Source organism: Diceros bicornis, chromosome 26 (genome assembly GCF_020826845.1).
Source record: "Diceros bicornis minor isolate mBicDic1 chromosome 26, mDicBic1.mat.cur, whole genome shotgun sequence".
NCBI lineage: Eukaryota > Metazoa > Chordata > Mammalia > Perissodactyla > Rhinocerotidae > Diceros > Diceros bicornis.
Genome location: NC_080765.1, coordinates 8,721,625 through 8,735,299, shown reverse-complemented (window position 1 = coordinate 8,735,299; position 13,675 = coordinate 8,721,625). Strand labels below are relative to the sequence as shown.

The window sequence follows — 13,675 nt, the reverse complement described above, 5'->3', positions numbered from 1 at the left end:
ACTAGCTTTGCCAACATGTATTTTGAAACCAGCTCAGAGCTATGTCAGAGGTACATTTTTGCTGCTATTAGGACTTCTCAGGAGACAGAGCACAGCTCATTGAGGCCAGGGCAGCCACTCTGCAGATTTTTATTCAGAGACTGTTGGCTGCTCTCTGTAGGTCCTTCAAGTGGGCATGAATTTTGACTGCCTTAAGCTCAGTGGCACTGTGATCAGTTAGCATTTTCAGCCACAGGTAACAGCAAATCCTGTAAAGACAGGTTACACAATGGGCTGTCTTCTCCCACAGCGGAGGTGGCTGCAGGGTGTCGAGTGGCTCCGAAGGGGCAGGACCGAGGCCCTGTGTTCATCCCCACCTTTCCTTCATACAGTGGCCACTGGGGCTCCAGTCATCACATGTGTGTTCGAGGCAGGAAGAGGAGGATGGAGCAGTGCCTGCTCGTAGGTCCCCTTTTATCGGGAAACCAGCAGCTTTCCCAGGTCCTCCCTACAGACTTCTGTTTGTCTGTTTGACCAGATCTGTGTCACAAGGTCACTTCTAGCTGCAAGGGAGACTGGGAAAATGATTCTTTAGTGAAGGATGGTGAGGGAAGAGGGTGCTTGGGAATGGGTATTGATTGGCCATCCGCGTACGACGTGTTCCTCTCAGACACAAAGCAGGTCCTCTTCCTGAGCCTGGGAAATTTGGCATTATTGTTACTTCTGCCTGTGTAATCTCTAGTAACCACTTACAGTGGTTTGCTCAGTAACCTGTTTGTCCTTTAACCTGTTAGAGTGCCAGGAGGAACTAATGGTTTGCTTTGCTTTGTTTTGATGGATACAGTGTAGTGTGGTGATGTGAGAATCAGGTCATGCTCTTGTATTATTTTTGCTGTGTCCAAACCAGTAAGATGGTTACACTAAATGTATTTCTGTCTTGGAAAAATGAGTCTGGGTGACCCTCCTAACCAGTGCCTCCTTTCTTATGTTCGTCTTCAGGGAATTCAGTTTCTAATAGAAAATGACCTTCTGCAGAGTTCCCCAGAAGACGTGGCCCAGTTCCTGTATAAAGGAGAAGGCCTAAATAAGACTGTCATTGGGGACTATCTGGGTGAGAGGTAAGTTGAAGGAGAATGAGCAGCCTGACCTGGGCCCACCCTCTACATCAGGGTCTGTCCCAGTTACTCAGCCGTGGGCTGTAGGGGTACACAGGCTGCTCCCCAGTAAGGAGTGAGCCCCGTGCAGTCACGTCCTCATCTGTGGACATGAGGAGAGAAGTGTGGGTATTCTGGGGCCGGGTGGGAGCTCTGCTTCCCTGGAATCCTGACGGAACTGAAATGCCACTGCCTTTCTCCTCGCCTTGGAACACATCTTCATCTTTTTTTGATGTTTTGCCCGGAAATATACCAGATTTGTCAGTGATTTTCTTTCCCCTGTTACTTGGGGGTATGAATAAAGGTGGAAAGTTAGTAATGTTTTAAATGGAGGGCAGCTGGTCAGATTCACTTTCCTGGCTAACTCCACTTAAAAGTCCACTTGCCCTGCTTAGCAGAGGGAGGGCAGGAATTCTATGGCAGCACGTCCCCTGAGTGAGCCAAAATTAACTTTGGGTTTTTAAACAAAAGCCCAACAGTTGCTCAACCAGGGTGGCCTCTGTTTCTAGCTTTTTATTAAAAATACTTGATCAAAAGTGAAAAGTGGTAGAAGACCTATACAATGAAAACTATAAGACATTATTGAAAGAAATCAATGATGACATAAAGAAATGGAACGACATCCCATGTACCTGGATCGGAAGAATAAACACAGTTAAAATGTCCATACTACCAAAGCAATCTATGGATTCAATGCAGTCCCAGTCAGAATCCCAATGACATTCTTCATGGAAATAGAACAAAGAATCCTAAAATTTGTATGAGGCAACAAAAGATCCCGAATAGCTAAAGCAATCCTGAGAAAAAAGAACAAAGCTGGAGGCATCACAATCCCTGACTTCGAAATATACTACAAAGATGGGGCCGGCCCCATGGCTTAGCGGTTAAGTGTGTGAGCTCCACTACTGGTGGCCTGGGTTCGGATCCTGGCCGTGCACCAATGCACCGCTTCTCCCGCCGTGCTGAGGCAGCATCCCACATACAGCAACTAGAAGGATGTGCAACTATGACATATAACTATCTACTGGGGCTTTGGGGGGGGAAAAAAAAGGAAGAGGATTGGCAATAGATGTTAGCTCAGAGCCAGTCTTCCTCAGCAAAAAGAGGAGGATTAGCATGGATGTTAGCTCAGGGCTGATCTTCCTCACACACACACACAAAAATATATATATATATACTACAAAGCTATAATAATCAAAACAACATGGTGCTGGTACAAAAATAGACATACAGATCAATGGAACAGAATTGAAAGCCCAGAAATAAAACCACACGTCTACGGACAGTTAATCTTCAACAAGGGAGCTAAGAACATACAATGGAGAAAGGAAAGTCTCTTCAATAAGTGGTGCTGGGAAAACTGGACAGCCACATGCAAAAGAATGAAAGTAGACCATTATCTTTTGCCGTACACAAAAATTAACTCAAAATGGATCAAAGACTTGAAGTTGAGACCTGAAACTATATAACTCCTAGAAGAAAATGTAGGCAGAATGCTCTTTGACATTGGTCTTAGAGGGATCTTTTTGAGTTCCATGTCTACTCGGATAAGGGAAACAAAAGAAAAAATAAACAAGTGGGACTTCATCAGACTAAAGAGCTTCTGGAAGGCAAAAGAAACCAGGATCACAATGAGAAGACGACCCACCAGCTGGGAGAAGATATTTACAAATCATATATCTGAGAAGAGGTTACTCTCCGTAATATATAAAGAACTCACACAACTGAACAACAAAAGAACCTGATTGAAAAAATAGGCAGAGGATATGAATAGACATTTTTCCAAGGAAGATATGCAGATGGCCAATAGGCACATGAAATCATCAGGGAAATGCAAATCGAAACTACACTAAGATATCACCTTACACCTGTGAGAATGGCTATAATCACCAAAACAAAAAATAACAAATGTTGGAGAGGATGTGGAGAAAAGGGAACCCTCCTTCACTGCTGTTGGGAATGCAAACTGGTGCAGCCTCTATGGAAAACAGTATGGAGATTCCTCAAAGAATTAAAAATAGAAATACCTTATATGATCCAGCTATCCCACTTCTGGGTATTTATCCAAAGAACTTAAAATCAACAATCCAAAGAGGCTTATGTACCCCTATGTTCATTGCAGCATTATTCACTATCGGCAAGAAGTGGAAGCAACCCAAGCATCCCTCGACAGATGGTTGGATCAAGAAGATGTGGTATATGTATACAATGGAATACTATTCAGCCATAAAAAGACAAAATTGCCCCATTTGCAACAACGTGGATAGACCTGGAGGGTATTATGTTAAGTGAAATAAGCCAGACAGAGAAAGACAAGCACTGTATGACTTCACTCATATGTAGAATATAAACTAACACATGGACAGAGAGAACAGTTTGGTGGTTACCAGGAGAAAGAGAGTTGGGGGGTCGGCACAAGGGGTGAAGGAGCATATTTAGTTGGTGACTGACAGATAATAATGTACACCTGGAATCGCACAATGTTATTATGACACCAAAAAAAAAAAAAAGTAAAAAGTGGGATACTGTCCACCTCATTCTATGAGGCCAGTACTACCTGATACCAAAACCATACAAAGACATCACAATAAAAGATGACTACAGACCAGTATCTCATGACTATAGAAGCAAAAATCCTCAACTAAATATTAGCAAATCAAATCCAGCAGTATATAAAAAGGATTATACACTAAGTGAGAGTTATCCCATGAATGCAAGGTTAGTTCAACATACAAAAATCAATTAAAGTAATATATATATCAGCAGAATAAAGAGCAAAATCCACATGATCATCCCAATAGATGCAGGAAAAGCATTTGACAAAATTCACTGCTTTATGATAAAAAATAAGAAACTAGGAAAAGAAGGGTACTTCCTCAACATGATGGGGGGCATCTGTGAAAAACCCACAAATTCTCTCTTGCTTTCCCCTTCAGATCAAAAACAAGACAAGGATGACTGCTCTCAGCACTGCTATTCAACATGGTGCCGGTAGTTCTAGCCAGGGTACTTAGGCAGGAAAATGAAATTAAAGGCATCCAGTTTGGAAAGGAAAAAGTAAAAATTTCAGTCACGTTGCAGGATGCAAGATCAATATACAAAATTCAGTATTCCTGTACAGTAGCAGTGTGCAAGCTGAAAAGGATATTAAGAAAACCAGTCCATTTACAATAGCATTGAAAATAATAAAATACTTACAAATAAATTTAACAAAAGAAGTACAAAATTTTTACTCTGAAAACTGTATGAAATATTGAAAAAAATGAAAAGACCTAATTAAATGGAGACATCCCATGTTTGTGAATTGGAATACTTAATATTGCGAAGATGGCAGTACCCTCCCTCCACAGTGATCTACAGATTTAACACCTGCCTTAGCAAAGTCCCAGCTAACTTCTTTGTAGGAGTTGACAAGCTCATCCTAAAATTCATTTAGAAATTCAAGGGCCCAGAATAGCCACAAGAATCTTGAAAAAAAAGACAAAGTTGGAGAACTGACTTCCCAATTACAAAACAGACTAAAGCTACACTAATCAAGATGGTGTGGTCCTGGCATAAGGATGACATATAGGTCGTGGAATAGAAGTGAGAATCCAGAAATAAACCCTCACATTTTTCTGTCAAATGATTTTTGACAAGCGTGCCAAGACAATTCAGTGGGGGAAAGAATAGTCTTTTCAACAGATGATGGTGGGACAACCATATATCCACATGCAAAAGAATGGCATTGGACCACTCACCATATACAAAAATTAAGATAGATCTAAGACTATAAAACACTTAGAAGAAAATATAGGGGTAAATGTTTGTGACCTTGGATTAGGCAAGGGTTTCTTAGATGTGACACCAAAAGCACGAATAGCAAAAGAAAAAAATAAGTAAATATCATCAAAATTCAAAACTTGTGTGCTTCAAAGGACATCATCAAGAAAGTGAAAAGACCACCCACAGAATAGGAGAATATATTTACAAGTCATGTATAAATCTGATAAGGACTTATGTCTAGAATACATAAAGAACTCTTACAACTCGATAATAAAAAGACATAATTATAAAATTGGACAAAGGATCTGAACAGACATTTCTTCAAAGAAAATACATAAATAAGCATATGATAAGGCCATAAGCACAATGGCCAATAAGCACATGGGAAGATGCTCAACATTGTTAGCCATCAGAGAAATGCAAATCAAAACCACGATGAGATACCACTTCACATCCGCTAGAATGGCTATGATAAAAAAAAAACAGATAATAAATGCTGGTGAGGTTCCAGAGAAATCAGAACCCTCATATGCTGCTGGTAGGATATAAAATGATACAGCCACTTTGGAAAGCAGTTGGCATTTCTTCAAAATACTAAACTTATCATGTGACCCAGTAATTCTACTCCTAGGTATATACCCAAGAGGAGTGAAAACAGATGTCTGTACAAAAGCATGTGCACAAGTGTTCAGAGCCACATTATTCATAATAGCGAAAAAAGTGGGGACAGCTCAAATGTCCATCAACTGAGTGGATAAATCAAATGTGGTGTGTTCATACAATGGGATATTATTGACAATAAGACGAAATGAAGTACTGATACATGCTACCACGTGGATTAAAACATTAAAAACGTGATAATAGAAGACAGTCAAAAAAGACCACATATTGTATTATTCCATTTATAGGAAATGCTCAGAATAGGCGAATTTATAGAGACAGAAAACAGAGAGTGTTTGCCTGAGGCTGAGGGGAATATGAGGATTGGGAGATGATGGTAAAAGGATGGGGGCTTTCTTTTTTGGGAAATGAAAATATTCTGAAATTGGTTGTGGTGATGGTCACACAAATCTGTGAATATACTAAAAACAAGTGAATTGTACACTTGAAATGGGTGAATTGTATGGGAATATGAATTATGTATTAACAAAGCTGATTTAAAAAAAAGAATTGAGCAGTGTCTTAGGAGTTGCGACACCTAGTCTAATAGGACGTGCCGTGAGGGCCAGAGTCTGCGTAATTCTCCATCATCCTCTGGCAGATGTGCGACTGTGGGGATGAACTACGACACTCGTATACTGCAGTCTGGCAGTTCATATAGTCAACCAAAACCGAGTGCCTGCAGATTTGGAGTTCCAAAAAACAGTAAGTTCCAAGTCTGTGCCAGGCACTGTTTTAGGCACTTGGGTGGTGTGGGTAAACAGGTGGATTTGTCCACTTGTGGACCTTCATTCTGCTGGAGCAATACAGACAATACATGATAAGCATAATAAATGAGAAAACCTATCGTGTGTTAGCAGGTGATCAGGGCTAAGGAGGAAAGGAAAAGTGGGAGAACATAAGGGGCACCGGGAGAGCTGGGAGGCTGGTTTGCAGCGATGGTAAGAGGCTGGTCAGGTTGTCTCACTGAGAAAGTGATGTTTGTGCCAGGATGTGAAGGGCAGGAGGGAGTGAGCCCCGCAGGTGTCTGGGGAAGAGCAGGTCAGGCCAGGGCCGGGGGTGGGGATGGAGTGGAGATGTGCTCAGGGGAACGATGGCCTCCGGGCTCATTGCTAGGAGGGAAATAAAGGGGCATTGGAAGGTTCGCATCAGGGGAAGGACGTGGTCTGATTCACCTTTAAAACAATCCCTCTGGAGTAGAATGTCAGGCGGTGGGGGTGAACAGGAGCGGAAGCAGCACGACCAGCAGGAGGCTTAGTGGGAACCAGAGACGAGCTGCCATCAGCAGAGCTGGGAGAGGGTGTGGGTGGAGCAGGTCTGAGGGGCTGGTCAGCTGGGACTGGTTGAGCTGAGGCTCCGCCCTGCGGGTGGGGCAGGTGGGACCAAAGCGTTTTGCTGGCTTGGGGTGTCCTTACTGTACCTCGAGACCAGGGCTATGGGAACGGCTTTGAGTTAAAAATCCAGTGAAGCCAGTTGTTGCTGTTGTATCGTTTCCCTTTTTGTTCTCATCTTTTACGTTTATGTAAAACTTTACACCTTTTACTGTGTTCTCACATGTAGTTGAGTTTTGAAAAGCTAATTATTAATGTGAGGTATCATTTCTCCTTCAAATCTTCCTTTCTGAGCCCAGTACTGCACTTTCTGGTTTATGACCCTGGGGGGTGTCTTCACCTCTCTGAGCTTCAGACTCCCACCTGTGACGTGGGAGTGATCTTAGCGCCTGCTTCACACTGTTTGAAGACTGAGAGAGAAGATGCAACAAGTACGTGGGGCAGGGCTTTACACTGAGCACGTGGTGCCCCAGCGTTGGCCTTGGTAGCTGGTGTTGGGCATCTTAGGGTGGTCTCCTTACCCTGATTCTTTTTTTTTTGCTGAGGAAGATCCACCTGGAGCTAACATCTGTTGCCAGTCTTTCTCTTTTTTTGCTTGAGGAAGATTAGCTCTGAGCCAACATCTGTGCTAGCCTTCCTCCACTCTATGTGGGTCACCGCCCCAGCATGGCTGACGAGTGGTGTAGGTCTGCACCCAGGATCCAAACCCGTGAACCCGCGCCGCCAAAGCGGAGCGTGCCGAACTTAACCACTACACCACAGGGCCGGCCCCCCCTTATCCTGATTCTTAATGGTTGTGAAGTAAACTCGTAATATCCTGCTGAGTCTTCTTTGCACTAAACCTAAAAACAAATGTACCATGAAAAATATCTTAAAGTCATATGAAATCAAAAACCACAAAAACTTGCTTTAGGAAATATCTTTCTTTCAATATGATTGAAATAATACGCAGTGGGCTGTAAACACATTTCCTTTCTTTCCTAGGGACGAATTTAATATTAAAGTTCTTCAGGCTTTCGTTGAGCTCCATGAGTTTGCCGACCTCAACCTTGTGCAGGCCTTGAGGTGAGTATTCCGTGCCGTGCTGTCAGAGAAGGAGGGCCGGCAGGGTCCTGGGGCCTGGGCAGGAGGGTTGCTGATCCACTCCAGGTGGCCGGGAGGGCCGCCTGCGTCTCGGGGATGCAGGCACTCCTCATTTCAGGCGGTCTCTCCAGAGCTGCACCCGGGACGGGGGCTCACGCTCGCCTCGTTGTGGCCGCTGGTTCTGCGTTCCCGTCACAGTTCCTTTGTTTTCCTTTATTTTTAATGACATTTGGCAGATGTATGCGTGCTTTCTTCCCACTTCTGCGGCGTGGTCTCAGTGCCGCCCAGGCACAGGCCCGCTTCCTGCCACATTTGGCCTCGAACAGCAACCATGTGGATGCCCAGCGTGTGCCAGGGAGGGTGTGGATTTCCTGCCATTGGAGGCCACCTCTAGTCCCAGTCTCATCTGGGAAAGCCAGGCATCACTGGGTGTCATGAGAGTGGACGGCTCTCGGACACCCTCATGCGGCCCTGAGTTAGGCCTGCCGCTGGAGCAGAGGGGCCGGTGCCGTCTCTCCAGACGTCCACTCAAGTCACCCTCCTGTACGCTCTCCTCTTCCTGCACCGCTGAGGATCCAGCTTCCTTCCCTGGTGTCCAGGCTGAGGCCTCAATGGCTGCGCCTCACGCCTGATCAGCGCTGGCTCTCCATCTGGTCTGGGTCCTGGAGGGGAGGAGCCCTGAGGCCACCGCCCAGCGGCTGTGGGGTCCCGGCTGTGAGCGAGCCCCTGCCTGCCCTGAGGCTGGGAAGCATGTGACCCACCATGTTGTTTGGTCCTGGTCTCGGCTCTGCCCTTCTAGGCTCTGCCCCGGCGTGAGCTCTTATTCCTTGTGGCCGTCCCTCAGCTGCGGACTGAGGTGGCGGTGGCGTTGCTGTCTGACCCTTGCGCCCGTGTGCTCAGAGCTGGCCTGGGCTGAACAGTGTGCTGACAGGTGTGACTCCTGCAGCTGGGATTCAGGAGTTTAGATTCAGTTTTTGAAAACGCTGCGTCACAGACAAGTGCAGGCCTGGTGTGTCGGGGTGCGTCTACAGTGCAGTCGTGGCAGCCAGGATGCTGTTTCTTTTAGCTGGTCAGTCTCTGGCCCAGAGCCACAGGGATTCCTGCCTAGCTCCTGCAGGTGTGGACATCCAGCTGGCCCTGCAGTGGACGGCTGAGGGCAGGTAGCTGCCCAGTGGATCCTCGGGCTCTGCTGCCCCACAGTTCCCTGTCATCCCTCTGGCGCCTGTCCTGTCCGATGGCCCACGTGGTGCTCGCCCCCGGGGAGTTACCCGGTCAGGTCGGGGGCCTCTCGACGACTGAGGCTTCACCTGCACCGACTGCACACCTGCTCTGTGCACGTGGTGTCCTCCCTGGGGCCGGGCATGTGAGGCTGGGGCCGTGGAAACACGCTCATTCCCTGGGTTCGTTTCTCTGCAGACAGTTCTTGTGGAGCTTCAGACTTCCCGGGGAGGCTCAGAAAATTGACCGCATGATGGAGGCGTTCGCATCACGCTACTGCCTGTGTAACCCCGGCGTCTTCCAGTCCACAGGTCAGTGACAGAGCTGCGGCCCCGGCCCCTCGTCAGAGCCCCAGGGTTTGTGTCGTGGACCTGCCTGCTCTGAGCCGGGATGGCAGCCAGGCCCCCTCTGCCCACTCAGGCATCCCCAGGGCCGTGCCACCCGCACGCATGGATCTGCCTCTTACATAGAAATTCTAGACCAGCTTCTCGGCTTCACAGGCCGAGTGCTCCCTGCCGCCCTCTGACCTCTTTCAGACACGTGCTACGTGCTGTCGTTCGCCATCATCATGCTCAACACCAGCCTCCACAACCACAACGTGCGGGACAAGCCCACGGCCGAGCGGTTCATCACCATGAACAGGGGCATCAATGAGGGAGGGGACCTCCCAGAGGAGCTGCTGAGGGTGAGCTGCTCCCGGCCCGCTTCCTGCTGTGTCCTAGCCTTCTCCCTCCTCCTCTCTGGCCCTTAACTTGTCCTTGGCGCTCAGGAGTGTCACATTCTGCCCATGACCTTGGGCAGTGCCCGTTCATTTATTTTAAAGTGTCTTTAGAGAGCCCCGTGGCCTCCCTGGTCCCGCTGGGCCTGATGCTGCTTTTCCACTTGGCAGGGAGGGAAGGACGGGTCGTCTCTCCTCAGTCGGCCGTCACTTTTCCTCCTCGCAGAACTTGTACGAGAGCATCAAGAACGAGCCGTTTAAGATCCCGGAGGACGACGGCAATGACCTGACGCACACCTTCTTCAACCCCGACCGCGAGGGCTGGCTCCTGAAGCTGGGTGAGTGGCGGCCGGCGGGGCGGGACCGCGCTCCTTGCCCCCAGCCCAGGGCACCAGCTCCCGCCCAGTGCCTTCCGCGCTCCTCCCAGCGAAGGCCCCTGACCAAAGGCGGGAACGTTACCAAGAATGCGAGAGGCCAAAATCCGCTCTCGGCGGCTGGCCACCCGTCCCAGACTCGCTGGCTGCTGCTTTGAATCGTGCCCTGTCTGAACGAGGCGATCCTGTCAGTGTCTGCGGCCGAGAAGGACGCCTGGGCTGCACGAACCTCCCAGAAAACTGCTCAGTTAGTGTCTAGATAAACCCAAGGCAGTTTTCGGTACAAAAAGCAGGTGCACTGGCCTCTGAGAACCTGCGTGCCTTTCTGTTGGTTTGGTGTGGCTGATTTTTGATGAGTGGTTTAAATGTGCCTTCTTATTGTTTCCCTTCTGCCTGTGGCTCCCACCTTTCTGTTCTGTGACGGGCTGTCCCTGCTTGTTCTGCGTTAGGAGGTACGTACCCAGTGGCTTCCTGCCCTTCCCCAGCTGCTCATTCCTCTCTCGGTTTCTCTCCTCCGTTGGTTCGTGTGAAGCTCTGATTTGTGGCTGCCATTCATCTGACCCATGTGGCTTTGGACTTGCTGGGGTTAGCGTCATGCAGGGTGCAGAGAATGCGACACCCACACTGCGTGGCTGGGCGAGGAGTGGCCAGAAGGCCAACCTTTCTGCTCCCGGGACCAGAGGCGCATGGGCGCATGGGAATGCTGTGTGGGAACAGGCTCGCTCCTCTGTCTGTAGGGGCAGCAGTGAGGTGGCTAATAGCCGGCTGCCTTCCTGCAGTCTCACCAGTCGCCCCTCATACTAACCCAGCTGCGCATGTTTATATCACCTGTGGAGCCAGTCCACACGCATTGTACAGGCTTCCAAGCCATTGACAATGAAGTAGAATAGCCTTTATGTTTTCTAGGCAATTCTAGGTATTGGTAGGGGTTTTTTGACTCTAGGGGGTTGGGATTTTTGCTTTACTGTGACATTAGAGCCTGTGAGATGTGACAGCTGTGTATCATCCAGGCACTTTGAGAACAGATTGTAAGACACTGAGGCCTATGAGAATTCTGGTGATTTTGTGTTTTTAATTGAGGGGAGGAGACACGGGCATGGTGACAGTGTAGCAGGTGTGGGGGTGTGCGCCACAGGTCTGCTGTTACAATTTGGGGTCTTGCTCTGTTTTTTTCTGGCTATGCTGAGGTTTGGGAGAGTTCTGGATCTTTGCCTAAAAACCCAGAACCATAGCCTTGGACTTGAGTACCTGAGTAACCCGGGAGATGACGTCACACCTGTGGTCCTGGGTGAGGGCAGAGGGTGCAGCCACAATACCAGCAGTTGCACGTGGGCCTTCCCGTTCCTGCATTGCCAGCAAGTGCCCCTCTCGGGACGGGGACAGCGCAGGCCCGCCTGGCAGCCAGTGGGGCTGCGGCTGGCTCTCAAGACAGAACAGAGTGAGGGAAATGAAGGTCCAGTGGCTTCTTTTCCAGCCTGTTTTCTGGCTGAGCAGATAAGTGGGCCTAGAAATCAGTGCACAGAGCACTCCTAGGAGCTGCAGAGCTGGCTGGCCCTGGTGAGGGCCTGAGTAGCCGAAGGCAGCTAGATGAGGCCTTGGCACGGGGGACAGCGGGGGGCCTTGGGTCTGTTCCTTCTGTGCTCCTACAGCTCCTGCACGTGTCTGTGTGAAGGGAGGTCCCAGTGCTGGTGTTCCCGTTGGCGGCCACAAAGCTAGTGATGCTGGTGCTGCTCAGACCTCGAGCCCGCTGGCCTGGTGATGACCGGGAGCTGCGGCCTGAGAGCCTCAGCAAGGCCGCCACTGCCTCTCGTGCCCAGCAGCCTCTGTATCCACTCTGTCCTCAGAGCTATTCCTGTGCGGAGCGTGGGTTCCCAGTGGGCTGCTGTCTTCAGGGCTCCCGCCCTGCCTGGCAGCACCGGCCCAGGTGCCCGGAGACCCTCTGCCCACAGTCCTCCTCCCAACAGTTTTGAGGATGGCTTGGCCACCAGAGACTGGGGATGTCAGTCTCTGAGGACAGGGAGGCAGGAAATCTGCTGGAAGTGGATGCTGAAGAGGCATTGTCGGCCCTGGGCGTGGTCCCTGCCCTCACCTCCGGGCACCCCCCTAGCACAGGACGGACACGGGCCTGGACACAGAGGCGCGTGGCTGGGGGCATGAGACAGGCGTAGAGAACAGAACATGTGCTCCACGCACCTGCTCAGATAGAAAAGGGAGTCGCAGTGTGACTTGCTTAGTTGTTTCTCATCGTAGATTTAGTCTTAGGGCAGGTGGCCCTTCCCAAGGCTTGGGTGCTTTGCGGGAGCGTAGGAGCGTTGGTGTCGCTTAATGGTCATCAGGGAAAACCTTACAATACAGCAGTCACTGAGTTTTGAGAACAAATCAGTTGTATTAAAAACAGATAGGAATGTGGGTCAGAGTTGAGCTGTCATGCATAAAAAAGTACATGTTGCAGGTGTGTGTGCGTGTACTCTTTGTGGGTGTGTTAGGTGTGTATGCAGGCATGTGCCTGGTAACAGCCATGAAAATAGCGGGAAATGTGCAAAGAGCACATGGAGAAGCCAGGCTCCTTTCTGCAGGCACGGAGGGGTGTGGGTGTGTCCCGTCTCCTGACGCTCAGCCAGAAGCACATGCATGAGCTGAGCCTCTCGGTCTCCCTGCAGCAGAACCTGCTGTGGCTCTGACACCAAGGGCCTGACCCCCTGGCCCTTGCTGGGCTCACCCGTGGAGCTGAAAGGGGACCCGGGGTGGACTCAGGGGCCTCAATCTAGATGCCCACAGCCCCTGGCCTGCAAGGCTCCCCTGGCCCCGAGACCTGGACCAGACTTGGGCTCCCCGAGATGTGCCCCTGAACTCGGGAGCTGTGGGCCAGGAGCCCAGGTGCAGAGCCGAGAGGCCTTCCTGGCAAAGCCACCTCTCATGGCAGCTGGCGATCCAGGGTTGGTGATAGGCATGGGGCCTGCGGGCGAGCAGAACACACAGGCAGCCACCCAGTGACAGGAACACCGAGGGAAGAGCAGGCGCTGGACAGACGGACACGCAGGGCTCCTGGGAAGACACTCTGAGAAATTGCTAGTGGAACTTAGTGGCGGGAAGGTGCTGGGAGGAGTGTCAAGGCTCAGGCCAGCGTGGTGGCTGAACGGAAGGGCCAGGGGGCCGGAGACGAGAGCCAGGAGGAGGCCTTGGAGGCCGTCTGAGGGGTTTGGCTCTTAGGCTGGGGGATTGGGAACCTTTGGGGGCTTCAGGCAGTGAGAGGTGGGATCAGTTTATTTTTTCAGAAGATGCCTCAGGCTGCTGTTTGGGGCAGCCGTGGGACTGGCGTGGGGCAGGAGGGCGTCCTGGCCCAGCACCAGGGCAGCTGGGGAAAGGCTGCAGTGGAGGGAGGCGGAGGGAGTT

At 49.8% G+C, this 13,675-nt stretch overlaps 1 protein-coding gene across 1 annotated transcript in view; it reads left to right on the top strand.

Moving 5' to 3' along the window:
- The window catches only part of CYTH3 (cytohesin 3), a 91,373-nt gene that overhangs the window by 74,214 nt on the left and 3,484 nt on the right, over positions 1 to 13,675 (top strand). Inside the window, exons 5-9 of the mRNA XM_058569316.1 lie at positions 979 to 1,097; positions 7,874 to 7,954; positions 9,389 to 9,501; positions 9,727 to 9,875; positions 10,135 to 10,246. Coding sequence (XP_058425299.1) covers positions 979 to 1,097; positions 7,874 to 7,954; positions 9,389 to 9,501; positions 9,727 to 9,875; positions 10,135 to 10,246 — 574 coding nt within the window. The remainder of the gene's footprint in view (positions 1 to 978; positions 1,098 to 7,873; positions 7,955 to 9,388; positions 9,502 to 9,726; positions 9,876 to 10,134; positions 10,247 to 13,675) is intronic.